We start from the raw sequence: 25,729 nt of genomic DNA on the forward strand, positions 1-25,729 counted from the left end.
GGATGACAGGGCTTTTAAAGCATCAGCTCCTCGTCTGTGGAATGCCCTTCCAGAACAACTCAGAGCTCCCAAGACCAAGGATGTTTTTAAAAGAGAACTGAAAACCTTTCTTTTCAGAAAAGCTTATTTTTAAGTGTCTGTGTATTTGTTTATTTTTTGTATTTATTTTTTATCTGTTTGATCTTTGTAGCACTTTGAGATTTGATCTCAAATGTATAGTGCACTATAAATAAAATTCATCATCATCATCATCATCATCAATTGGGAACACAACAAGTGATTCATCCTAAGGAGGCAGATCGACATAGAAAGTGCTCAAAAATACCATATATCTCAGGCATTGTTAAATGAGTGCTGGAAAGAAGATCAAGAATTTATTTATTTTTTCTCTTATTGAGTCAAATAGTGTCGAAAAAGATGGGTTTTCAGCAGACGCTTGAAGGCTGTTAAGGAGTCTGCATTCCTGATAGGGGTGGGAAGATCATTCCACCAGACATGTTCTGCAAAGCGATTTCATGCCTCTCTGTGGTGGTACAGTGAGGCGTCTTTCATCAGAGATTTCATTTCATCATGCAAATATTGGTTCTAAAAAGGTTTGGTTTTAGACTGTTCTTGACTTTAGATATTGGTTTTGTCATGAAAATGTGCCTATTAAGACATAATGCTGATATGATGCATATTTGTTGTGTCCAAATCTATTTAATTATTCAAAAGTAAGGGTTAGTAACCAAATGAGAGTAACTTTTAGACACATTTATATGAATAAATAAATAAAATAGAGGTTTATAAATTCTGAATTTATATTTGTTTGCATGGTAATTCTCAAAGAAACATGTTGAAGCATGACGTAGGTGGAGAAGATCACTGTTTTTAATGTTACATTTTAAGCATTAAGTACAGTATATGGAGAACATATCCTTGGAAGCTGCATGACAATATTCATAATATCATTTACATAAAGATAAATTATTGCTGTAGTCTAGTCCTGTTATTTATAGAGTATTGTGTCCTCTTGGTGCTGCGAGTTTTTCCCTCCCTGCAAAATAATTCAACACAAAAGCATTTACTGAGCTTTTTTGATTGCAGATTGTCACAGATCAATGTGAATCATCTCAAAAACTCACCAGCTCTTCTTGCACAGACGATCTGAAGAAGAATCACAGTAGGAGCAGTAAACGCTGCAAACTCAACGATAATCATAATCACTGCAGGAAAGATGATAAACAAAATCAAGAGAAAAAAACAAAACACTCTCCATCTGTGAAGCTGTGAATGAAATCAAAGGTATATAACAATAAACAATGCAAAGACGTGGCGTACCTCTCAATAACGCTCCAACAGTCCTGACTTCAGTTTCTCCCAGATCTGTGATCGTGTCTGTTAGTTCAGTTCAAACACAATGAACATATAAATAAAACATCTTAATACCTTCCCAGCTGGCATTCGACCGACCTTAAACGTTTAAATGTGGTTGAAATAATGTCAGTTTATGAAAAAACATTCATTCAACGTCAAAACAACGTTGAATACCAAATGGTTGAAATGGTGTTGTTAATATACTATGGATTCAACAAAGAAATATAAATAAAATTTGAGTTGTACGTCAAATCAACATTATTTTTACAACCATGACTTTTAAACATTTTGTTGAAATATATCAGTAGAAAAAATAACGTTGTTCCAACATTCATTTGCAAAATCTAAACAAAATCCAATGGTTATCCAACACTGACACTTGACGTAGTGACGTTGATTCAACGCTGACTCCACGTTAAAATGCCAGCTGGGTCAGCTTCACATAAATGATAAATATGTACTGGACCTCTGTGAGTCAATATGAGTCTTTGTGTAGTTGCTCTTACAATACTGAGATGGTTGATAGCTATTCTACACCTTCATAAGTAAAATAGTGAATTATGACAGGTGTAGTATTTTCAGAGCTGTGATCTCACTGTTGAAGTCTGGAAACATATTACTCAGAACCCAGCAAGTTTGACCACAGTAGAGCAGAAATCCTCTCTGAACCAAGTTCCTCTTTTTTTTTTTTTTTTTTTTTTTTCTGCTGCACGCCACTTTTTTCCAGTTAAATACAGGAGCAATCATGTTCGGGCTCAGTTCGAAGCAACCGTGCCCAGTGTGTACACCCTCTCCCTTCAGGACCAACTGCACTGATCCAATATACGCCCAGTTGTTTACGTTTAACACACAACTGACTGCGTTTACAAGACTGCTCCACACAAACATGGGCGTTTTGACATAATTTGTTCTTTCAAGAGCAATGAAATATAAAGCAACCGAATGCTGTCTGAGACAGGCTGAGCAGTACTTTTTCACTGCTTATTGAGCTTAACTTTATTAAACTGTGTGTTTCAAAACACTTCAGTGGATCTTTAAACAGTAAAGCACACTCAGAGAAGAAAACAGTATCTGAGAGCCACTGCGACACACTTAGGTGAGAAAAACAGTGATGATGTACCTTTAGTCACATGTGTGTTTGGAGTTGAGGGATCCTGAGAGTTTGTGATGTGGACTGGAATCACTGCTGCCGTTGTTTTATCTTGAGCTGTAAAGATGACATCTGTTAGTTCAGATTAATCAATCATACTGTGAAATGTGACACTCATTTTTTATTTAGTTAACACACAGAACAACTCTATATTAGCTCATCTAAAAAGACTCTTCAGTAACTGATTAATGAGATTGTTTTCTCACCTGAACTCTTGATTGTGGGACTATATGTGGTTGAGCTCTTGACTTGATCTCCGTGAGTAACATTGCATCTCCACTCTCTGTTGTCATCTTCATTCAGGAGTGATGTAGACACAGTGTGGATACAGTGTCCTGAAGCTGATATCTGATATCTGGAGTCTGATATCGTCAGTTTGACACCAGCCTGATTCACCCAGAACAGCTCAATTCTCTGAGAACGGATCCAATTTTCACAAGAGACTCCATATGATGAATACAACTGACAGGGGAGAATTACAGAGCTGCCTGGACTGATCTCAGTCTGTGAGGATGATGATGGACAGACTGAAGAACAAAATAACACACAAATCACAGAGTTTTCAATCATCATGTAAGTTTAAATAAATAATTTGTCATTTTAAATTGACCATATAATCATACAATTACCGTGAAGAACATACAGATAAACACGTGCATCATCTCCTTGTCGTTGTCCATTCACATATTGCCGACAGGTGTAAAATCCATAATCTTCTTTGGTGACGTTCTTGATGTTCAGAGAGCAGTCAGACCCCAGACTCAGTCTCTCATGACTCTCTGTGTCTTTATTCTTTATCCCTAAACCAATCAGTTCAACTGCTGAATGTCTGTTATTATAGTTCCATGTAGTTGATTTGCAGTCCTGAAGAGAATTATTACAGGGCAGACGGACATTTTCACCAGAACTGATGAACACATGAGCATCATCCACTCCACTGGTACCTGAAACACAAGGACTTTAAATTACATATTATTGAATGAAACTTTATTGTATGCAGATATAAACTGAACTCTTTCAAAGGAGATTAAAGAGCATGTAGAAATGTGTTTACCTGTGAGAAGTGAAGAGAGAAAGATCAGTCCCAGCAGACACAGATGACACTTATCAGCCATTTTCTCTTTCTGACAGTCTCCTCTTCATTACATTCTCACAACTCTTTCTTTAAATACTAGCAGCTCTTCCTGTGTTTGTACACTTCCTCTGATCTAAGTTTTTAAAATCTGCTAGTGTTGCTGTTGTGACACTGTACCAGTCATAATGGAGTGTTGCTTCATATTTCTTGTAAATATCCTCTCAAATTCAAGTAGATTTTATTACTAATCTAATATGTCAGAAAAAATACAGTGAATATTAAATCAGCGAGTACCGGTGTTACATAATAGTGCAGATCAAAGCAACTCAGATAATTCTTGAAGAATTATACAAGATACAAATCTAACTGACACTGTGTCTCCACATCTGTTTTTCTTCTAATTGTGTAGGTTCATTGTAGAAACAAGCAACTGTGTTCATGTGAATACTCTGCAAGATTGGTATTTTGACATATTTGTGTGAATTTGTTGGCTATTCTTTTAAAATTAGAACGTATAAAGATGAGAGGTAATATTTAACAGTTTTAAGTTTTAGTTTGTTCTGTGAAAACAATCTTTTTAGCACTGAATCGTGGGAATCATCATTGTGTCATCACTCTTTCGGCTTGCTCTCTTTAACAGCCGTCGCCACAGCGGAGTGATCCGCCCAAGATACTAATAATAACTAAGAAAAAAAAAAAATAGGGGAGAGCGGGGCACAACCTAACACTTTTTGAATTTCGCGGTTTATGTAAATCCACGTGGGGTTCAGAGTACAATTTTTTATCCACGTTATTTTCACACTTGTCTAGTACAAATATATTGCTTTGTTTCATATTTAGAGTGTATAGGTTTTTCGTTATTTGCCTCAAAAGAAAGGAAGTGAAACGTGACAACATGCCCCGTAGGTGGGGTGCATTGTAACATCTGAGTGGCACGTTGTAACACGACCATATGACAGCTTAAAATGTTATCTGATCGAATGAAATAAATATACATAAAAAACTAAAATATTTTGTCAGTAAAATACATGTGTTGAACTTTTTTCAAATGAAGTAATGACGTTTAAAAAAAAAAATAATCGAATTTTGGAGTTTGAAAATGAACACATTGCAACAATGCTTTGAACGGCTTTGATCGCAACACACAGCTGCTAACTAGTTAAAAACAATGTGGACAGATAGATGAAACACATTTAGACATTCAGAAGAACACTCCACTCCTCCACACACAGCTCTAATAGAACACGACACACATAAACGAGCCAAAATGCTTTACTGTAACAGCCTTCCTTGTCGCTGTTGTCGCTGGTGAGCACGTAATTAACGCGTGCAATTAAGAGTCCATGCAAGCTAAAATTGGTTATAGCAGAATGTCTTTATTTTGTGCAGGTGAGTAAATAAAGCCTCAATCTGCTTTTCCCTTTCTCCGTGAACATGTGCATATAAAATTCGTAACGTGTACACAAAGCAAATATCCAAATACTGCGTTATTCCCATACTAGCAGGCAATTTACCCTTCAGCACGTTCAGCACGGTCAAAAACCGTGTGCTTTCCAATTACCAACGCCACCTGGCCTCATTACACAGGCACAGTAGTTATACCTATTATTTAGCGCCACCCAGTGGACCACAATATCTCAACAATACCAACAATGGCTCTTACAGCTTTACATTACTTGAAATAATAACTTCTGAACGTTAAACATTGATTGTCAGCCTTTATTCACCTGTTTCTTGAGGTATCTTATCAAAATCCTTAGAAGTAAGTCGTGTAAACTGCACCGCTAATGTCACAGAATAGCATAACAGCGGGGAATATTGTAACAGTGTTACATCTTTCCCCAGCTGTGCGACTGGAGTTTAAAGCAGGTTACTGTCTTCTGCTGGTTTGCGAAGCATTAATAAACCATCTAAACTGATAAATAACAAATTGGAGATTAAGATAATAGCAGATTTGTCGAATTTTAAATGATTATTAAAAACTGAAATGAAAAGTTTACTTCAGCCAGAAATGTACTTTTACTATGGTAAAATAAATATTCAGCGATATCTTCAAAAGGCTTTTGAATATCGGCGGTCTTTTTTTCTCTGCATAGTGTTGCTATGGCAACTAGTAAACACCGTAAATTTGGTTATGCTAGCATGTGTGGAAATATTTAAACCACGCGTGTTACTATTAACCCCGCGTTAGGTTGTGCCCCGCTCACCCCTTTATAGAAAACGCGCCAAGTGTCCGGCATGAGGCGCCAAATCTCCATTCAAACTCTCACTGATTGATTTTTTCCCCCTGTAGATTACTACAACTGTAGTATGTTGTAGCTAATGTTTCTAAATCTGCATGCTGTTGTTTACATAACAACTCCTATACAGCTTTATTAATAATACACCGTTTTACATAGTAGCTATGTTTATGCAGCTGGCCCCAGGTCAGTAAACTTTCAGAAGTAGGCAATTATTACCTTTCAATGTCTTGATTTTGATTAAACTGATATTTTTTTTTTTTAGTTCATATGTAATTTAATAACTAACCAAAACATGGCTGTTACTTATTACTTGAATTTTTCTTTTTCATTTACATTTTTTTACAGCCAATTTAACTTGAACCGAAAACCCATGTGCACAAATAAAATTATATTTAGGAGTTGCAACATTTGGCTTTTTCTATTCAAGTATAAATTGTGCATATATATCATATGCACTATTCTGGGAGAGCAAGTTACATACATAGATTACTTTTTAAGAAGTATCAAGTAAGGTAATGCATTACTTTTGAATGCATAATTAAAATTTTCTGAACTTGTTTTCCAAATAAGTAGCGGCAGTTGCTTAGTTTCCCCATGTATTGAGTGACAGCTCTGGGGTTGCCATGTTGAGAGAAATCGGGAGTGAGTTCAGAAGTGTTGTGTGCTCTGTGTGAATATGATATTACTGTAGTTCTAGACTAAATGTGAACATGTATCTCACCTGCACACAAACAGATTCAGCATTCCTCAAAATGAATAAAAAACAGTCAAATGCAAACTCTGAATATTATTCAAACCTGCAATAATTAAGACAAGTATTATTTGTCTAATTCCATTTTAGTAACCAATGTTTTTGCTTCTGACCTTCGATGATACAATTCGACCATACAAAGCAAAAATGAGACATTTGTGTTGAACTTTCTTCTCCTGATTCGTGTTCTTCATGCAGTTTGTTTGAGCTGCGCCCTCTACTGTACAGACGTGAATTTAAATTTCCTTCAATTTCACTTTTGATGTAAATAGACTTTTACACTTGTAAATTAACTTTTTATATATTGACAACAAACGAGCAAGCCCTGCCCAGATTAAAAAAGTAACTCAAAAGTAATGCGTTACTTTACAATAAGAGTAACTAAGTGATGTACTGTAATCAGTTACAGCAAGAGCTATTTTTGTTTTTGCTTTTCATTGTTATGTATATGTGTGTCCAGCATGGGTCACTCTTGGTTAAATGCTTACAAAATAAAGGTAGGGACATTTCCTCAGGTAACAGGTGTTTCTGGAGGGAAGGTGCACACAGTTTTTTGACCGCTGTTTACAAACATCACTCAGCTGCTTATGGTACCAGACTTAGCTGCCTACAGTTACTTTTTTGGGGACAATGCAATATTGTAATGCATTAGTTTTAAAAGTAAGTTTCCCCAACACTGATCATATGTTCACATGTTACAGCAGTGTAGGTAAGTATCTGACAGATGGCTTTATTTGATTAAAATCACTCCACCTCTAATGCACATGCTGCTTCTACACTTCTAACTCACATAAAACCTTTGCAAAGAGTTTTTGATGCTGACATATCAGTTTAATGTTTGATAAACAAGCTAATAAAATAAAACATTTGCTTGTATGCATCAACAAAATTAACTTATTAATTTCATTTATTAACGAATGCTAGGTAGTTGACAATTCTTAATAATTCATAATAATGTCGTATTGAGCTATAAACTATCAGTCTTTATAGTAGTTGAGTAATAGTTTATGTACTTTGACTCAAGTTCTTGATTTGTGAAGCACTGTTGAAGTGAGCGGTTCATCTAAAACAGCTCCAGTCTGAGTCTGACCGAGTATGAAAGCCATTTATTTCCGTTGATGTTAAAAATTAAATGTCATAAACTGCTATTTAAGAATACGTTAATCTTCATTTATGAGTTGGCTCATTAAATTGACCATGATTTTATTATAGTAAAAGTGCAGTAACCATGTTTTTGTGGTGTATTGATTAGGCTACCACAGTTTTACTACAGATACGGTGGTTAAACTATAGTTAGTGTAGCAACATCATGGTTGATTTGTGGTTACTATGGTAACACCTGGGCCTCTTTGGTCAAAAAATTTTATGTTTTGAATTTTTAAAAATCGTAGCTTCATCAGAATGAGATGACACTTGGTGACTTTTGTTGCATTAGCTATGTGAGTACACAAAAAAAATCAGTGACATGATTGATTGTGAGAAACTTTTTCCGCACTGATCACAAGTGTATGGTTTTTCTCCAGTGTGAACTCTCATGTGAAGCTTAAGACTATGTTTGTTTGCCAAACTCTTTCCACACTGAGTGCAGATGACAGACTTCTTGGCTCTGCATTTCTTTAAATCTTTCTGTTCGGTTTGAGAGAGACTCATTTTGACATGATTTTTCTCATCAGCTTCACTCAATTCTCCATTCTTCTCATTTTCTTCAGTAAACTCTGAAGTAAAAGTAAAAACAGTTCATTTTCAGAAACTTGTTGAAAAAAGAAAAGAGAGAACCATGAACTTGATGTAACAGCAGAAAGTACACTGTAAAACCCGACAAGTTACGGTAACTCAAACCGTTTTAGGAAACTGATTGCCTTAAACCATTTAAGTTTGGTAAAACCCAAAATTGAGTACTATAAACTCATATACATTGAGTTTAATTAACTTATTCTTTTTAACATTAGCTTAGGCAATTATTTGAGTTAACTCAACTTTAAAAATGTAAGTTTATTCCACTCAGTCAGTTTGAATTCAGGTAACAAATCCAACTAAGTCTTATCAACTTTTTGCTACTTGAATGGTTTGAGGAAACCGATTGCCTTAGATGGTTTAAGTTCATCAAACTCAAAGCAATAAAGTTACATAAGACGTACCAAAAACACTGGTAATAATGACAGAACAGGTGGGTTTTCTTAAGTATTTATTGAAATACAACAAATGTTTTAAAGCATAAATAAAAATAATTGATCTGTTTAGTTAAAAAAATAACATTTACGCTATCTTATCAGACTTTTCACCAAATAAGCAAAGACAGCAAAAACAAGGAAATGTTTAACAAAATTCCTTTTTAAAATACTAATTATAATTGATGATATTAAAAATAATAACAATAAATGATATGAAACACAGTGGATCAATTTTAAAATAAAATATTAAAAAAAAGGTTTTCCTTAAATTTTGTATAGAAAGTACTGTTAATCTTAAGTATGTATACTATAAGGGAATACATTAGTGCAAAAAAAAAAAACCCGTACACTGAGCCAAGACTTGGCAGACACCATCTTCAGATACAATCAAAACATCCAAGTCAAAATTATTTATACAATGCTTTTTACAATACAAGTTGTGTCAAAGCAACTTTACATTACTGCAGTGACCATTTGATCTGGATACAGACTAGACCTGGTGGCTACAGCAACCTCAGAATAAGAAAGAAACAGACTAATATTAACATACACGCAAAAGTTCCATGTTGCCACAAAGTCAGATTGGAGAGGACTCATCTGGTTCTCGTGGTCTTGTGTCGATGGCCGTCTAGGTGATGAGGTCTTCAATGATGATCTGTCTCTGGGGCTCATCTAGTTGACGTGGTCTCTGCTGACATTCCATTGGGTTTAAGAATAATGTTCCCTCTTCCTCCTTAACAGTGATGGTGACAGCTGCCATCTGCACCTGATCAGGCTCCTGTTTTCTAAATGCAGTAAAAGTTTTGTTAGTGTACGTCACCAAATATCATCATATCTAAACAAATCAGACATATTTACATTTTCATAAATTACAATAAAGGTGTGAAGGATCGGGAAAGTGTTTATTCAATAAGGTATGTACACAATTTAAAACAAAAAACCTGTAGTACTTTAATTTTCACATCACAACTTCCAGAGTTGTTTATCAGCAGGATTTTCAGATGTGAATATCAGCTAAATGTTTTAGAGATTTAATTTAATTTAATTTACATAAACTCATTTTACTAATTTACTATTTAATTTGACAATCTAAGGTTCTTTATTACAGAACAGAGAGAAAAAGTGATAGTTCACCCAAAAATGAGAATTACTTACTCTAATGTTGTTCTAAGCCCGTATTCCAATTTAAACCCGGTGGCTCGTGACGATACATTGAGGTTTGAGACACAAAACTATCGGTCTGTACAAAAAACTGAACAGTATTTATATTATTATTTACCTTTGATCGATCGCAACGTTCTACTGTCCTCACAACAGCCGGCGCGTGATGCGTCAACGTGATCTGCCATAGTAGATGCACGCACGGAAGCGGTCTGTCATGTGTACACATCACTCATTGTTTACATAGTGCATAGTGGCTACTCAAAATGATAATTACTTGTGCTTATCCTGATTCTGGCAATTGATTAAAAACTAAAAGATTACGTTTTCTTGTGCAAACCCATCTGGGAGTGTTGACTTTTCACCGACTACAATCGCCAGAGCACGTTGACGCACCATGCACCGGTTGTTGTGAACACGCTCCATACAGCGGAGAGTTCCGGTGGATCAGAGGTAAATAATGATATAAATTAGGGATGTTAACCGATGACCGTTTGACCGGTGGTTGACCGTATCAACGTTAACCGGTCAAAGTTGTCGGTAGTCGGTTAAAAAAAAAGTGCCGGTGCGTCTTTTACGCATTCTGAAGGTGCCTGTTTTATGCATTGGTTTTATCATGTTGCAGTCTATTAGGCAACATTCCGCATAAGATGGGCTTAGATTTGGAAATACATTACATCTACATTTCAGTGGTAACCGATAAGGTGATGATGATCATCATCTTTCTTTATTATGGTTAGCACTGTTACCTCAACTAAAGCGGCGTCTCTTCGGAGCTGTCATTTTCTTAAATGAGCCGTGGCAATGTTTCAAATGAGCTTCTAACCTAGACAAACGCCTTTATTTTCAAAGCGATCACCTTGTACCCAAACCATTTGAAACTAAGGAGCCATTTGTCCTACGATTACATACAACAAGCTCTTCGGCGCCGCGTTTGCGGGACTCCTGTTTCGCGCTGTCTGGGATTTTAAAAAAGTGACGTGAGTGGCAGTCTGTGTGTGTGTGTGCGGGAGGCAGAGCGGCAGAGAGATGCGACAGAGTTGCGAAATTGCAGGCGCGGCTCGAAATGGCTGTTATTTCAAATAGCGTACCATATTTTAAACTAATCGGTTAACCGGTTTCAACCGGCTAATGAGGCTCGGTGGTCGGTCAAGAAATTTTTTAGTTTTCGCCATCCCTAATATAAATACTATTAAGTTTCTTGCACAAGACAGACTGTTTTGTGTCTCAAGATCTCAATGTATCACCACGGGCCGCAGGGTTTAATTGGGTTTTGTCTGTGTATGTTTTTTTTCCCCTCAAAGATTTGGTAACTATTGACTGCCATTATATGACTGATAGACTGCAATGGTTTGAGTTAAACATTTTAGTTTGAACTATCCCTTTAAGGTATTTTTAATGATATCTGAGAACTTTCTGAGCCTCCATAGACAGCTACGCAACTGGAATGTTCCTAGACCTATAAAATATCTTTTTTTCATCTGTATTAATTAAGTATATAACTATAACTATAATCACAACTTAAAAGACTTCACTGGTATTCTTCTGAAGCAACACAAAATAAAAAAGACTGACAGAATGACAGCCAACCTGAAATTTAAGATGTCATTCACTCTGCCAATTCAGACTGAATCAAAATGGTAGCACACTACAAACATTACTGGTCCTTAGATGTCATGATGTTATTCTTGTGGGATGCTAGTTGAGGTTTGCCATTTTTCATCTGTGCTGTGTATTCACCATTGATCATTGTTTAGGTCTAAATTTCAAATCTAATATTCACATAAAATTACAGTATTGCTTCAGAAGAGCAGAGATTGAATTTGTGTTGCTGGTAATTCTGGACACAATTGCAATTGCATTAATTGCAATTCATCAAAAAATAAAAACTGAAGAACTTTACTTTTTATAACGTGACAAATTACATCTTGTAATTTCGTAATAAACACTAAAGCCCATCAATTTGTATATATCCTAAAGCCCATCATATAAATATAATGTGAATTCTACTTACTTCATTTTAGGCTTTTACTGCAGCAGCTTGTTGCCAATGACATCACACCACCCCTAGCTGGCTTTGCTCTGAAAAGATTGATGTAAAAAACATGACAATTTGTTAGTATGAATTTTAAATAAGACAACATGAGGAGCAAATAACAGTCTAAAATGTTAACTAACTTAATTTTAACAAAACAGAGTATAAACGCTCCTCACCGGGCTTGGGCGAGTATAGTAACGTTAAACGTCAGCGTCACATGGATATTCTAGATGAAACTGACAAAGCAAATAATAAATAACGATTAACAAAAAGTTTAAACATTTTTGAAAATAGGGAATGTGTGTTTGCTTTACCTTGGTTCAGAGTTGTGGCGCGAGTGACGGTTAAAGATGTGGAAGATAGTTCGTCTGTCAGCCGCCTCTCCAGTTTGAAAAAATAAAAATTGCTGGACTCGTTTGTGTCCGACTGTGAGAAACCACAAAACATATTTATTAATTTATCACTGACAAACCGTTGTGTATAACACTGCATATTTAACACCTCCTGTTGATAACTTTGATGTAATGACGCCATAGCTGCTTGATCTTTGCTAGACAACGTTATACACAATAAAGTTGACAATAAAACACAAGTCGTTCGAAAGTGCTTAAAACAGCAATAAAGAAGTTTGAAAAGGTTAACTTGCCTGATATTTTCCAGGACTACGTCGCAATCCATCCTGCTGTGATCCCGTGACGTGAGTGAGAGGATGAGCATGAGCAGACGTGATTGACTGAAAAAATGCGCGCGGTTTTTGAAAAAACCCGGAAAATATTTTGCCTCCAGTAAAAGTAATTATTTTAAAATTATAAATCTAAATCTAAATGAAATAGATGTATGTATTTATTATATTATCGTTATTATTATAGTTTATTATTATGGTTGTTTAATTATTATTAAAAGTAATATATTACCATTTAGTTAGGCTATTTATCTAGTAATGAAAGATCTAATAATCTAGAACCCTATATTATACAAACGTGACTTCTCAAAAAACTATATTAGAAATCATAGATTAAGCTTATATTTATTTTAAATATTTTGTGATCGATCATAGACATAGAGTGTATGGCAATAATAGATTGAATTAATTTCTAGTAACTTATTTAAAATGAGTTCTGCTTAACCTAATTCGCGTTTGAGTTTACATCACTAATATGTATTGAGTTTAAATAACTTTTAGAAATTTTTGAGTTAAATTAACTCATTTCATTTAACGAATTCCACTGTTAGGTTTTACAGTGTAGACAATTGTCATTAAATAATAGTAATAATACATTTTATTTGAAAGCGCCTTTCAGGACACCCAAGGACACTGTACAAATCAGAAAACACATAAAAAAGATACAAAATACACACAAAACATCAGAACAGGTAGCAGTTAAAACAAGGTGCAGCATAACAAGGTAAGTGTATGACTAATTGATGTAAGACAAAAACGGAACAAATGAGTTTTGAGTCTGGTTTTGAACACTGGAAAAGAGTCTATGGTACGGAGGTCAGGGGGAGAGAATAACAAAGCTGAGGGGCAGAGCAGCTGAATGCTCTGTGGCCCATGGTCACAAGTTTTACAGTTGGAACAGAAAGCTGGAGAGTAGAGGAGGAGCGGAGAGTGCGTGCTGGAGTGACAACATGAAGAAGGTCAGAAATGTAGGATGGGGCCAGGCTATGAAGTGCTTTAAATGTAATGAGGAGTATTTTAAAGTTAATTCTTTGTTTTACGGGGAGCCAGTGAAGTTGTTGCAAAGTAGAGGTGATATGGTGAAAGGTCAGAGTCTGAGTTATGATCCGAGCCGCAGAGTTATGGAGGAGCTGCAGTTTCTGGAGGGATTTATTAGGAAGACCAAAGAGAAGTGAATTGCAATAATCAATCCAGGAAGTGACAAGGCTGTGCACGAGGATAGCAGTGGTGTGGGGGTTGAGTGAGGGACGGAGACGAGAGATATTGCGTAAGTGGAAGTATGCCGATCGAGTGATGGTATTGATGTGTGACCGAAAGGATAATGTGCTGTCAAGGATGACGCCCAGGCTCTTGACTTGAAGGGAAGGTGAAACAGATAAGTTATTAATAACAATTGAAGAGCATTTGGATTTGGATAGAATGGAGGGGATCCCTATGAGAAGGACTTCAGTTTTAGAACTATTAAGTTTGAGAAAGTTGGCGGAGAACCAGGAATGAATTTCTTGTAAGCAGAGGGTAAGGGAGGATGGAGGGAGAGACTCGATTGGTTTAGTGGAGAGGTAGAGCTGGGTGTCATCAGCATAACAGTGAAAATGGATGTTGTATTTACGGAATATGTAACCAAGTGGAAGAATGTAAATGATGAAGAGGAGGGGTCCCAGGACAGAGCCCTGAGGGACACCAGCAGAAACAGGGGAAGAGTCAGACCTATGGGATTTGAGTTGGATAAACTGTGTGCGACCAGATAAATATGAAGTGAACCAGGCAAGGGGGGTGTCGGTCAAACCGATGTAGGAGTGTCTGTCAAGGAGGATAGAGTGAGAAATAGTATCGAACGTTACTGTGAGATCAAGGAGAATGAGAATGGAGAGCAAACCAGAATCGAAGGCTATAAGCAGGTCGTTGGTTATTTTAAGGAGGGCTGTTTCAGTGCTGTGAAGGGGACGGAAACCGGATTGAAAATGCTCATAAATATTATTAGTAGTGAGATGGGAATGAAGTTGAGTAGCCACAGATTTTTCTAGAATTTTGGCAACAAAGGGAAGGTTTGAAATAGGACGAAGGTTATTGAAATTAGTGGGATCTAAGCCAGGTTTTTTCAGTATGGGTGAGATTATGGCTGTTTTAAATGACAGAGGGACAATACCAGAGATGAGAGATGAATGAATAATGTTGGTGATGAGGGGAGCTAGAGAGGGAAGACAGGATTTCACCAGAGTGGTGGGGACGGGATCAAGCTGACAGGTTGAGGGTTTAGATTTGCAAATGAGTTCTGAAACATCTTGGATGGAGGGGAGGGTGAACCTGAAAAATGTGGCTGATATGGGTAAATAAGGGAAGGAAAAGTCCACTCCAGCAGCTGCAGCTCCAGATGAGGTCAGGTATTGGTGAATATCAGAGGTTTTGGAGACAAAAAAGGACATGAGCGAATTGCAAATGTCAGAGGATTGTATGTGATGAGGAAGAGAATCAGGGGGTTTCGTTATAGTGGTAAGGAGTGAGAAGAGGGTTTTGGAACTATGTTGATTTGAGTGAATTAGATCAGAGTAGTAGACAGATTTGGCAGAGGAAAGGTGATTCTTGTATTCAATAACATGGTTGTTGTACATTTCTTTATGTATAGTGAGACCAGTTCTGTTGTAAAGTCGTTCAAGTTGGCGTCCTTTGGATTTAAGTTTGCGGAAGGCAGGGGTGAACCAGGGTGCAGAGCGTGCGAAGGAGACAGATCTGGACTTCAGTGGAGCATGGGTGTCCAAGAGGTTATGGAGCGTGCTGTTATAATGAAGGACCAGAGCATCTGGAGAACTATTGGAATAAGTACTGAGGTTGTTATTAATGTCTGAGGAGAAAGTGGTAATGTTTTTTTTTTTGAATATTTTATTTTAGCTTTTGAACTGTTACATAAACAAAAGAAAACGAACAAAAATCTTACACAGTTTATTGCACAAATAGGACAGAGATTAGTCCATACAAAAAAAAAAAAAAAAATAAATAAATAAAAAAAAATAAATAAATAAAAAAATACACACAATACAGTACAATGGGATGATACAGGATACCGTAAATATACCGTAAATATGGTATAAAGCCTCACTCGAAAAGAAAATCCATCCGGTCTATTGAAGTTTCTTCCATATAGCGGAAAAAGGGTTGCCAAGTTTTATTAAATACTTTACTTTTTTTTCTTAACCAGTATGTTATTTTTTCCAGTGGTACACAGTTATTAACCTCAGATAACCATAAATTTATAGGGATAACAGTATCAGATTTCCACTTAATTGCAATGCACTTCTTAGCAATTATTAGCAGAATTTCTGTGAGTCTTATGGCATAGTCTTGTTTAATATTGGAATTGGTGTAATTACCCAATAAACATACTTCTGGGTCTGGTGGAAAACTTACTCCATGGATATCAGAAATAAAATGACATACTTTTTGCCAAAATCCCTGAATGAGAGGGCAAGTCCATGTGGAATGCAAAAAAGTTCCTTCCTCCACACCACATCGAAAGCAAAGAGGTGAATTTTTTTTGTTAAACTTATGAAGCTTTGATGGTGTGATATACATCTGATGAAGGAAGTTAAACTGAATCATTCTATATCTAGAGTTCAAGTATGATGTAACACCATTTTGACACAGTTCACCCCATGTTTTTCCTTCAATGCTAATGTCCAAGTCTTGTTCCCATCTCACTTTAGATTTATCTAATTCAGGCAGTGGTTTATTTATCATAAGAGAGTTATATATTCTAGAGATTATTTTGTATAGCGGTTGACTTGAGTATACATATTGCTCCAGTTGTGTTAAACTAGGTAGTTCCAGTTGGGTTTTAACTCTTAGAAAGTCTCGCAATTGCAAGTACCTAAAAAACTCCTTATTATCTAAATTGTATTTGGATTTTAGCTGCTCAAAAGACATCAGTATTTCATCCTCAAAACACTGTTGTAGATGAGAAATTCCATTATCAGCCCATAATTTAAAATGCTTATCCTGGAAACATTTTGGGAGCAATCTATTGTTCCATAATGGTGTTTTAGGGGAAAGAGTCCCTTTCTGTCCAAATGTCTGTTGCATCCTTACCCACAAACTGACTGTATGAATAATCATTGGGTTTCTGATTTTTTTTATCAATTTCTCATCCCATTTATATAAAATATCTGTGGGGTCTTTCTCTTTTAATTCACATAATTCTATTTTAAGCCATGAGGGGGTGGGCTCACTTCCAAATATTTGGGCCAGATATCTTGAATGTGCTGCCCACCAGTACATTTTAAAGTTTGGTAATTTTAATCCCCCTTGATTATACTCTAAAGTCAATTTATCAAGACTTAGTCTGGGTGTTTTACCACGCCATATAAAACGTCTGATCAAACTATTAAGGGAAGAAAAAAAAGTTTGTGGAATATGGATTGGGAGAGATTGAAATATATATAAGAATTTAGGCAAGATATTCATCTTAATGACATTAATCCTCCCCAGTAATGTAAGAGGCAGGTCCATCCAATGATCCAGATCACCCCTCACTTTCTCCAAGGTTTTAAGTAAGTTAAGCTTATAAAGATTTTTCAAATCCCCATCTACATAAATGCCAAGATATTTAATGCCAGCAGGTGAAAATTTAAAGGGAAGTTTGTCACTGACGGTTTCATATTCAAATGTAGATAAAGGCAATATTTCACTTTTATCAAAGTTGACCTTATAACCAGAGAACTGACTGTATGAATGTAAAAGTTTTTGCAGATGTGTAAGAGAATCTGTCGGATTGGTTAAAAATAAAAGAATATCATCAGCAAAGAGTGATATTTTATGTATTTCAGAGCCAATATTAAATCCTTTAATATTAGAACTAATTCTAATGGCTTCTGCCAGTGGTTCAATTGCTAATACAAAGAGGGCTGGGCTAAGTGGGCAGCCCTGCCTGCATCCTCTAAACAGAGGAAATGGGGCAGAGATTACTCCATTTGTAATAATTTTAGCTCTGGGAGATTTATAGAGAGATTGAATCAAATCAATAAATTTTTCACCAAATCCAAATATTTCAAGCACACGAAATAAGTACGACCATTCAACGCGGTCAAATGCCTTTTCGGCATCAAGAGAGATGGCAACTCCAGGTGTCCGATTGGTATTAGCAAAGTGTATTATATTAAAGAATCGTCTTAAGTTATCTGAGGATAATCTATTACGTATAAAACCTGTTTGATCTGGTTTCACAAGCAAAGGTAAATAATTTTCTAGTCTCCTGGTTATCATTTTAGTTACTATTTTGTAATCCGTATTAAGAAGAGATATTGGTCTATAAGAACCACACTGTAATGGGTCTTTCCCCTTTTTGTAAATAACTGAAATGATAGCATTAGAAAATGACTCCGGGAAGCACCCGTCATTCCTAGCTTGGTCTAAAACATCCATTAAATATGGTGTGAGCATATCTTTAAATGTTTTATAAAACTCAGGGGGAAAGCCATCCTCTCCTGGAGATTTATTAGATGGTAATGACTGTATTGCTTCATTTAGTTCTGTAATGGAGAATGGTCTATCCAAACTATGACTATTTTCTTCAGTTAAGGATGGCAGGTCAACAGTAGAGATAAATTTTTCCATTTCGGACATATCGTCCCTCACTTGAGAGGAGTACAGTTCTATATAAAACTCTCTAAATGCTCTATTTATCTCTATAGGGTTATAAGTAATATTATTGCCAGTGTCTATCGAATTTATTATTTGTTTGTTTTCATCTGTTTTAAGTTGCCATGCCAGCACCTTATGTGGTTTCTCCCCAAGTTCATAGTAACGTTGCCGTGACCTTGTTATGGTCCTCTCTGCTTGATATGTATTCAGGGTATTATATTCCCTTTTCTTATTAAGTAAATTTCTATATAAGCATTTAGAAGGTTTTTTTTGATACATTTTTTCAAGATCAGTTATTTCAGCTTCGAGATTTTCCAGTTTACTATTCCTTTGCTTTGCTAACCCTTTGGTATATGCAATACATTGTCCTCTAATGTAGGCCTTTAATGTTTCCCACAAAATAAATTTATTTGTACAAGAGGGTTTATTTGTAAGGGTAAAAATATTAATTTGTTCTCTGATAAAAGTAACACAATCATCTTGATTAAGGAGTGTGGGTTTGAATCTCCACCTATAAGTGCCTCTTATTTTGTCAGGCATGGATATGGACATAACCAATGGGGAGTGATCGCTTAGTAAGCGGGGAAGGTAGTCAATTGTTATCACCCGATGTGCAAGTTGGATAGGTAACAAAAAATAATCTATTCTTGTATGTGTATTATGGGGGTGGGAGTAAAAAGAGTAATCCCTATCACTAGGATGGACCTGCCTCCATATATCGACTAATTTTAAATCTTTCATATAAGTCTTAGAAAGTTTAGATGCTTTAGTTGGAGGTTGTGGTCTAAGTGAAGATCTATCCAGGACCGAATCCATACAGAAATTAAAATCCCCACCTACCAAACTCCAACCTGGTGTCTGGGCAATCATAAGAAAAATAGTTTGCATAAACAAATGGTCATCATAGTTTGGCGCGTATATATTTAAAAAAGTCCACGTTTCTGAATATATAAAGCCTTGTACTAATATATATCTTCCCAAAGGGTCACTGACCGTCTTTAACAATCTAAACGGAACGTTTTTATTAATTAATATGGCAGTTCCCCTTGATTTTGAATTAAATGAGGATGCAAAAACCTGTCCAACCCACTCTCTCTTGAGTTTTTGATGTTCATGAGCTGTTAAGTGTGTTTCTTGTAAAAACACTATATCTGCGTTCTGTTTTTTAAGATATGTATATACCCTCTTCCTTTTTATTGGGCTATGCAAGCCATTTACGTTAAACGTTACAAACTTTAATGGGCTATTCATGTGGCTGCTAAAGTGTTAACAATCCTTTTTTGCGGATATTTTGGAAAAAGAAAAACATAGAGAACCCTGTATCTCCCGGAGAAAAAAGAAAGAAAAGAAAAGAAAAGAAAGAAAGAAAAGAAAAGAAAAGAAAAGGGAAAAAAAAAACAGGTAAGAACACTTAAACTTTGCTCTGCTCAGCTGTCGGCTTAGAACAACGCCGGCAAACAAATAAACAAATTCTACGGAAAAACACGTTCGCTCCTTTATCATCCTGAACAATCAAAACCTGCTGCCAGCCGAGCTCCCTAACTCTAACTACAACACTGAATTATAAAAGTTAGGCTAGTTCCAATATAGATTGACTTCGGTAATTTTTCAGTTTCCTTCTGATAAACAAAATACACATAAAGCAGAGGGCAGATAGTCGCGTACCTTCAGTGGAATAAGTACTGTTATTTTAAAATGGAATAGCAGTAGTCCTTGAGAACACAACAGTCCGAATAGTTCGTTCAGGTTTTATCCTGGCCCTCCAGATATTTGAATGCCTCGCCGGGTGTCTCAAAGAGAAAGTGGTAATGTTAATGTCTTTTATTTTGCGAAAAGAAATAGTTCGGGGGAGGATTTTAGAGAGGGTGAGATTAAATGTTAAAAGTAATGAGCACATGGTCAGAATAAAGAAGTGAATGAGGTTTACAGACCGTGGGGGTGATGCCAGAGCAACAGACCAAGTCCAGAATGTGATTTTTACAGTGAGATGGGAAATGTATAAATTGTTGCAAACCAAAACTTTCTAAGCAGGATGAAAACTCTTTAGAGAGAGCATTGTTGGCATTGTCCATATGGATATTAAAGTCACCAAGGATAATAGCATTGTGAGCCAGAGATGAAAAATGTGTCAGCAGCTGAGAAAAGTCATTTAAAAAGTCCTTGTTCTGTTTTGGTGGGCAGTAGATGATGGCAATAACTGTAGGAGTAGATCGAGGGAGAAGGAAGGCAAAGTACTCGAAGCAGGAGAACACAGCAGCAGCAAACACAGGAACGACTTTCCAACTCTCGCGGTGTATCATCGCGAGACCTCCACCCCGGCGGCCGCACGTGCGGGGCTGGCAGATGTAAACAAACCCGGGCGGAGTGGACTCGTTCAGAGAGGCAAAGTCATTAGGCTGCTGCCAGGTTTCAGTCAGACACAGAAAGTCAAGCTTATGGTCAGCGAGGACATCCCGAATGAGATGACCTTTATTGCTGAGGGAGCGGATGTTAAGAAGGCCGAAGTTAACAGTGGTAGAGTTATTCTTGGCCACCGCGATGCTAGCCGACTTAGCTAGGCTGGCCAGGGCACTGTGATCAACATCCCGAGGAGGGCGACGATAGCAATGGCGGATAGCGGACCAGAGAGACTTAGGGTGAGAGTTGTTATACTGGAACTTGCGGCGAGATCCACGGTGGACGTATCTCCGTCGGGGCTGGAATGCAATGTCCGAGGGGATGTCAAGCTCCCCGGACCCGGGCCCAGGTGGCACGGAGAGAGCGGAGACATGGTGCCGAAGTTTTAAGAGTTCGGCAGCAGAGTATTGACGAAGTCCATCGGCTTGCAGGTGAAGAAGGGACAGAATGATCCAGATAATGGCAAACCAGCGTCTTGTTTGGTGGATCCTCATCGTTGCCCAGGAGGGGAATCCGACAGCCAGGAGTCACAGGTAGGAATATATCCAAAGTATATTCAAAACAGCCGCAAAAGCGACTGACAGTAGCCGAGTTTGTAGAAGCAGCTTATATTCCTTATACTCTCGGGAAAGTCATGACATCCAACATAATGAAGACAGTTTATTCAGATTAGTTTGGTGAGCAGCGGCTGCAACACGCGTCAGCGTTCACTCAACCAGAATGTCATTCAAAAGTTTGATCTTCAAATTGGACTATTAAATATGTTTAATCAACTACAATATTATCTAACACACTTTTTGCATTATTGGCTCACTATTTTCAGATTTATTACCCCAAAGCTGCTTTCCCTGCTGAAAAAAAAAAACAAAAAAAAAACGCATATGCTGGTTAGGTATGTTTTGGTACTGGGATGCAGGTATATATATATATATATATATATATATATATATATATATATATATATATATATATATATAAACCAGCAAAGCACCAGCAAAGGACCAGCATAAACCAGCAAAGCACCAGCAAAGGACCAGCATAAACCAGCAAAGCACCAGCAAAGGACCAGCAAAGCACCAGCAAAGCACCAGCAAAGGACCAGCAAAGGACCAGCATAAACCAGCAAAGCACCAGCAAAGGACCAGCATAAACCAGCAAAGCACCAGCAAAGGACCAGCATAAACCAGCAAAGCACCAGCAAAGGACCAGCATAAACCAGCAAAGCACCAGCAAAGGACCAGCAAAGCACCAGCAAAGGACCAGCAAAAACCAGCAAAGGACCAGCATAAACCAGCAAAGCACCGGCATAAACCAGCAAAGCACCAGCAAAGGACCAGCACAAACCAGCAAAGGACCAGCATAAACCAGCAAAGCACCGGCATAAACCAGCAAAGCACCAGCAAAGGACCAGCATAAACCAGCAAAGCACCAGCAAAGGACAAGCATAAACCAGCAAAGCACCAGAAAAGGACCAGCAAAGGACCAGCATAAACCAGCAAAGGACCAGCAAAGCACCAGCAAAGGACCAGCAAAGGACCAGCATAAACCAGCAAAGGACCAGCAAAGCACCAGCAAAGGACCAGCAAAGGACCAGCATAAACCAGAAAAGCACCAGCAAAGGACCAGCATAAACCAGCAAAGCACCAGCAAAGGACCAGCATAAACCAGCAAAGCACCGGCATAAACCAGCAAAGCACCAGCAAAGGACCAGCATAAACCAGCAAAGCACCAGCAAAGGACCAGCATAAACAAGCAAAGCACCAGCAAAGGACCAGCATAAACCAGCAAAGCACCAGCAAAGGACCAGCATAAACCAGCAAAGCACCAGCAAAGGACCAGCATAAACCAGCAAAGCACCGGCATAAACCAGCAAAGCACCAGCAAAGGACCAGCATAAACCAGCAAAGCACCAGCAAAGGACCAGCATAAACCAGCAAAGCACCAGCAAAGGACCAGCAAAGGACCAGCAAAGGACCAGCATAAACCAGCAAAGCACCAGCAAAGGACCAGCATAAACCAGCAAAGCACCAGCAAAGGACCAGCATAAACCAGCAAAGCACTGGCATAAACCAGCAAAGCACCAGCAAAGGACCAGCATAAACCAGCAAAGCACTGGCATAAACCAGCAAAGAACCGGCATAAACCAGCAAAGCACCGGCATAAACCAGCAAAGCACCAGCAAAGGACCAGCATAAACCAGCAAAGCACCAGCAAAGAACCAGCAAAGGACCAGCAAAGCACCAGCAAAGGACCAGCATAAACCAGCAAAGCACCAGCAAAGGACCAGCATAAACTAGCAAAGCACCAGCAAAGGACCAGCATAAACCAGCAAAGCACCAACAAAGGACCAGCATAAACCAGCAAAGCACCAGCAAAGGACCAGCATAAACCAGCAAAGCACCGGCATAAACCAGCAAAGCATCAGCAAAGGACCAGCATAAACCAACAAAGCACCAGCAAAGCACCGGCATAAACCAGCAAAGCACCGGCATAAACCAGCAAAGCACAGGCATAAACCAGCATAAACCAGCAAAGGACCAGCAAAGCACCGGCATAAACCAGCAAAGCACAGGCATAAACCAGCATAAACCAGCAAAGGACCAGCATAAACCAGCAAAGCACCAGCATAAACCAGCAAAGCACCGGCATAAACCAGCATCAAAACATACCTAACCAACATGTCCTGGTTTTTTTTTTTTTTTTTTTTTTTTTTTTGCAGGATTGACAATCTGTATTGTTAAAAGCCCTCTATAAATAAAGGTGACTCGACATACATTTTGTTTAAAGAAAAAAGTACCCAGTTCATAGAAAGACTTCATTTGTGAAACTATTTGTCCTAAACAACTCCGTAATCAACTAATCATTAGACACAACGATTTTTTTTGCCGATTAAATGGACCTTTTCAAGTAAAAGTCTCCTTTCTGCACTGAATATACATTTTAAATAAAATTACACACGTGAAGCTGACGTTCAAATTCATTCAAAGCTCAAATTCCTGCTACACTCAAACCTATTTACGCAAATGAAGTTAGGCAGGAAGGAAAAAAGCAAGTAATAGAGAAGAAAAGAGGACTCACCGGACATCTCTCTCACACACACCTGCTCCGCTCTCTAACTCGCGCATGCGCACATCGAGTGATCCTCAAGAGTGCTGAAGATGAAAAAAGAGCGTCTCGATCGCCCCCAGGAGGATGAAATCAGTATAGGTCACAAACCCCACCCTTTCCATCTAATCTAATGGAACGAAAGACAAAACTAATTTATTTACATTTCATTTGCAAAAATGGGTTTTGACATTGTGTGAAGTTTTTATTAGGTATGTAGTTTTCTTAGGTTGAAGCTGAAACTGGTGTATTGGGCTACTGTAGGAGGGCTGTCACGTAAATTAAGGAGGTCTGGGTCCAAATGCAGGGAGGGAAAGAATATATTTAATAAACACAAAAAACAGAACAAAAGGCCAACACGGCACAAACTGAAATACTCAAAAACCAAAATCAAGAACTCAAAAGCCAGGGATTATCAAACACATCAAACAAACAGGACACGAGACAATGCAGACATGAAGCAGGAGTGAGAAATGAGAGTTCTTATACAATAGTCCAGATGGTGAACAGCTGTGAATGAAATCAGTGCTAATGACCAGACAAACGTGAACGATAAGGGGAGTGCAGTGTCAACACAGCGACCTCAGGTGGCTGAGGGAAAACCCACAGCCCCGATCATGACAAGGGCATTCAGAAATACACCCAGTTAAAAGAGTATTAGAAAACTGCTGGGATCATGAATGTAAATCTGAATAGTTTCGGATGGAAAGCAAATAATGAGGTTCATCAAACTGGATTAAGTTAATGTGCTGTGGTTATTCCCAATGCCTGTAGTTGATATTCAGCTAGTAAAAATGATTCAGTGAGTATAAATGATAAAACAGAAAAGAATCTAAAGATCATCTATCAGTGTATGCTACAGAAATGATTGCACTATTATTGGCTCTTCAGTGGGTTGAAGAGATTAATATACCCAAAGTACTCATATGTTCAGACTGTTTTTCAGCATTATCAGGTTTAAAGATGGGTTTATCTTCGACTAGACGAGACAGTTTATCAGACATCTTACAAAGTTTGTTCAGAATGCAAACAAAAGCCATTATCTCTTTTTGGATACCTGCACATATAGGAATAGAAGGAAATGAAGTGGTGGATCAAATAGTGAGAATTATTATTTTTATTTTTAAATAACCAGAGTTTAATGTTCAGATGAGTAAATTAGAAATAATAGGGCGCAGTGGTGTGAACAAGTTAACTTAATAACTGGTTGTGCCACCCTTAGCAGCAACAACTGCAATCAAGCGTTTGCGATAACTTGCAATGAGTCTGTTACAGCGCTGTGCAGGAATTTTGGCCCCCTCATCTTGGCAAAATTGTTGTAATTCAGCCACATTGGAGAGTTTTCCAGCATGAATAGGTTTTTTAAGGTCATGCCACAGCATCTCAACAGGATTCAGGTCAGGAATTTGACTAGGCCACTCCAAAAGTCTTCACACTCTAAAAAATCCTGGGTTTTTTTCTTCTACCCAACCCAGCTCCTTGGGTCAAATCAACTCGGACTGAATTCGAGGTGGAGGTGGAGGCCACACACACTCTGTAATATTTGGATGAATAAGGTTCGTATCAGTATAATAATACAAATAACATGTGTTTTTTAACCTGTTTATACACATAACAATATTGAGGGCTAAAAGACAAATGTGTGATGACAGTCAAGTTTACGTGCGCTGAGAGCTTTGTTCATTTTGGTTTACTGGTTTCTAATGCCAGCTGGTCTGGACAGTAAATAGATTTTCTTTGGTTTTCTACTTTTTTTTTATGTTTTAAACGTCCTGAGAGTTTGTGATGTGGACTGGAATCACTGCTGTCGTTGTTGTACTTTGAGCTGTAAAGGACAAATGTTAATTAAGATCAATCATACTGTAGAACACTGGTCTCAAACTCAATTCCTGAAAGGCCACAGCTCTGCACATTTTCGCTCTAACCCTAATCAAACACACCTGATCCAGCTAATCAAGGTCTTCAGGAA

At 37.6% G+C, this 25,729-nt stretch overlaps 1 protein-coding gene across 1 annotated transcript in view; it reads right to left on the reverse strand.

The window, feature by feature from the left end:
• Window positions 1-281: 281 nt before the first annotated feature.
• Window positions 282-25,729, reverse strand: part of LOC141334843 (obscurin-like) — a 32,780-nt gene continuing 7,332 nt past the window's right edge. The window contains exons 4-9 of the mRNA XM_073840103.1: window positions 3,136-3,450; window positions 2,713-3,033; window positions 2,477-2,563; window positions 1,321-1,377; window positions 1,125-1,205; window positions 282-286 (exon numbers count right to left, since the gene is read on the reverse strand). Of these exons, the coding sequence (XP_073696204.1) occupies window positions 282-286; window positions 1,125-1,205; window positions 1,321-1,377; window positions 2,477-2,563; window positions 2,713-3,033; window positions 3,136-3,450 (866 nt within the window). The remainder of the gene's footprint in view (window positions 287-1,124; window positions 1,206-1,320; window positions 1,378-2,476; window positions 2,564-2,712; window positions 3,034-3,135; window positions 3,451-25,729) is intronic.

The sequence above is a fragment of the Garra rufa genome, chromosome 1 (assembly GCF_049309525.1).
Source record: "Garra rufa chromosome 1, GarRuf1.0, whole genome shotgun sequence".
NCBI classification, from domain to species: domain Eukaryota; kingdom Metazoa; phylum Chordata; class Actinopteri; order Cypriniformes; family Cyprinidae; genus Garra; species Garra rufa.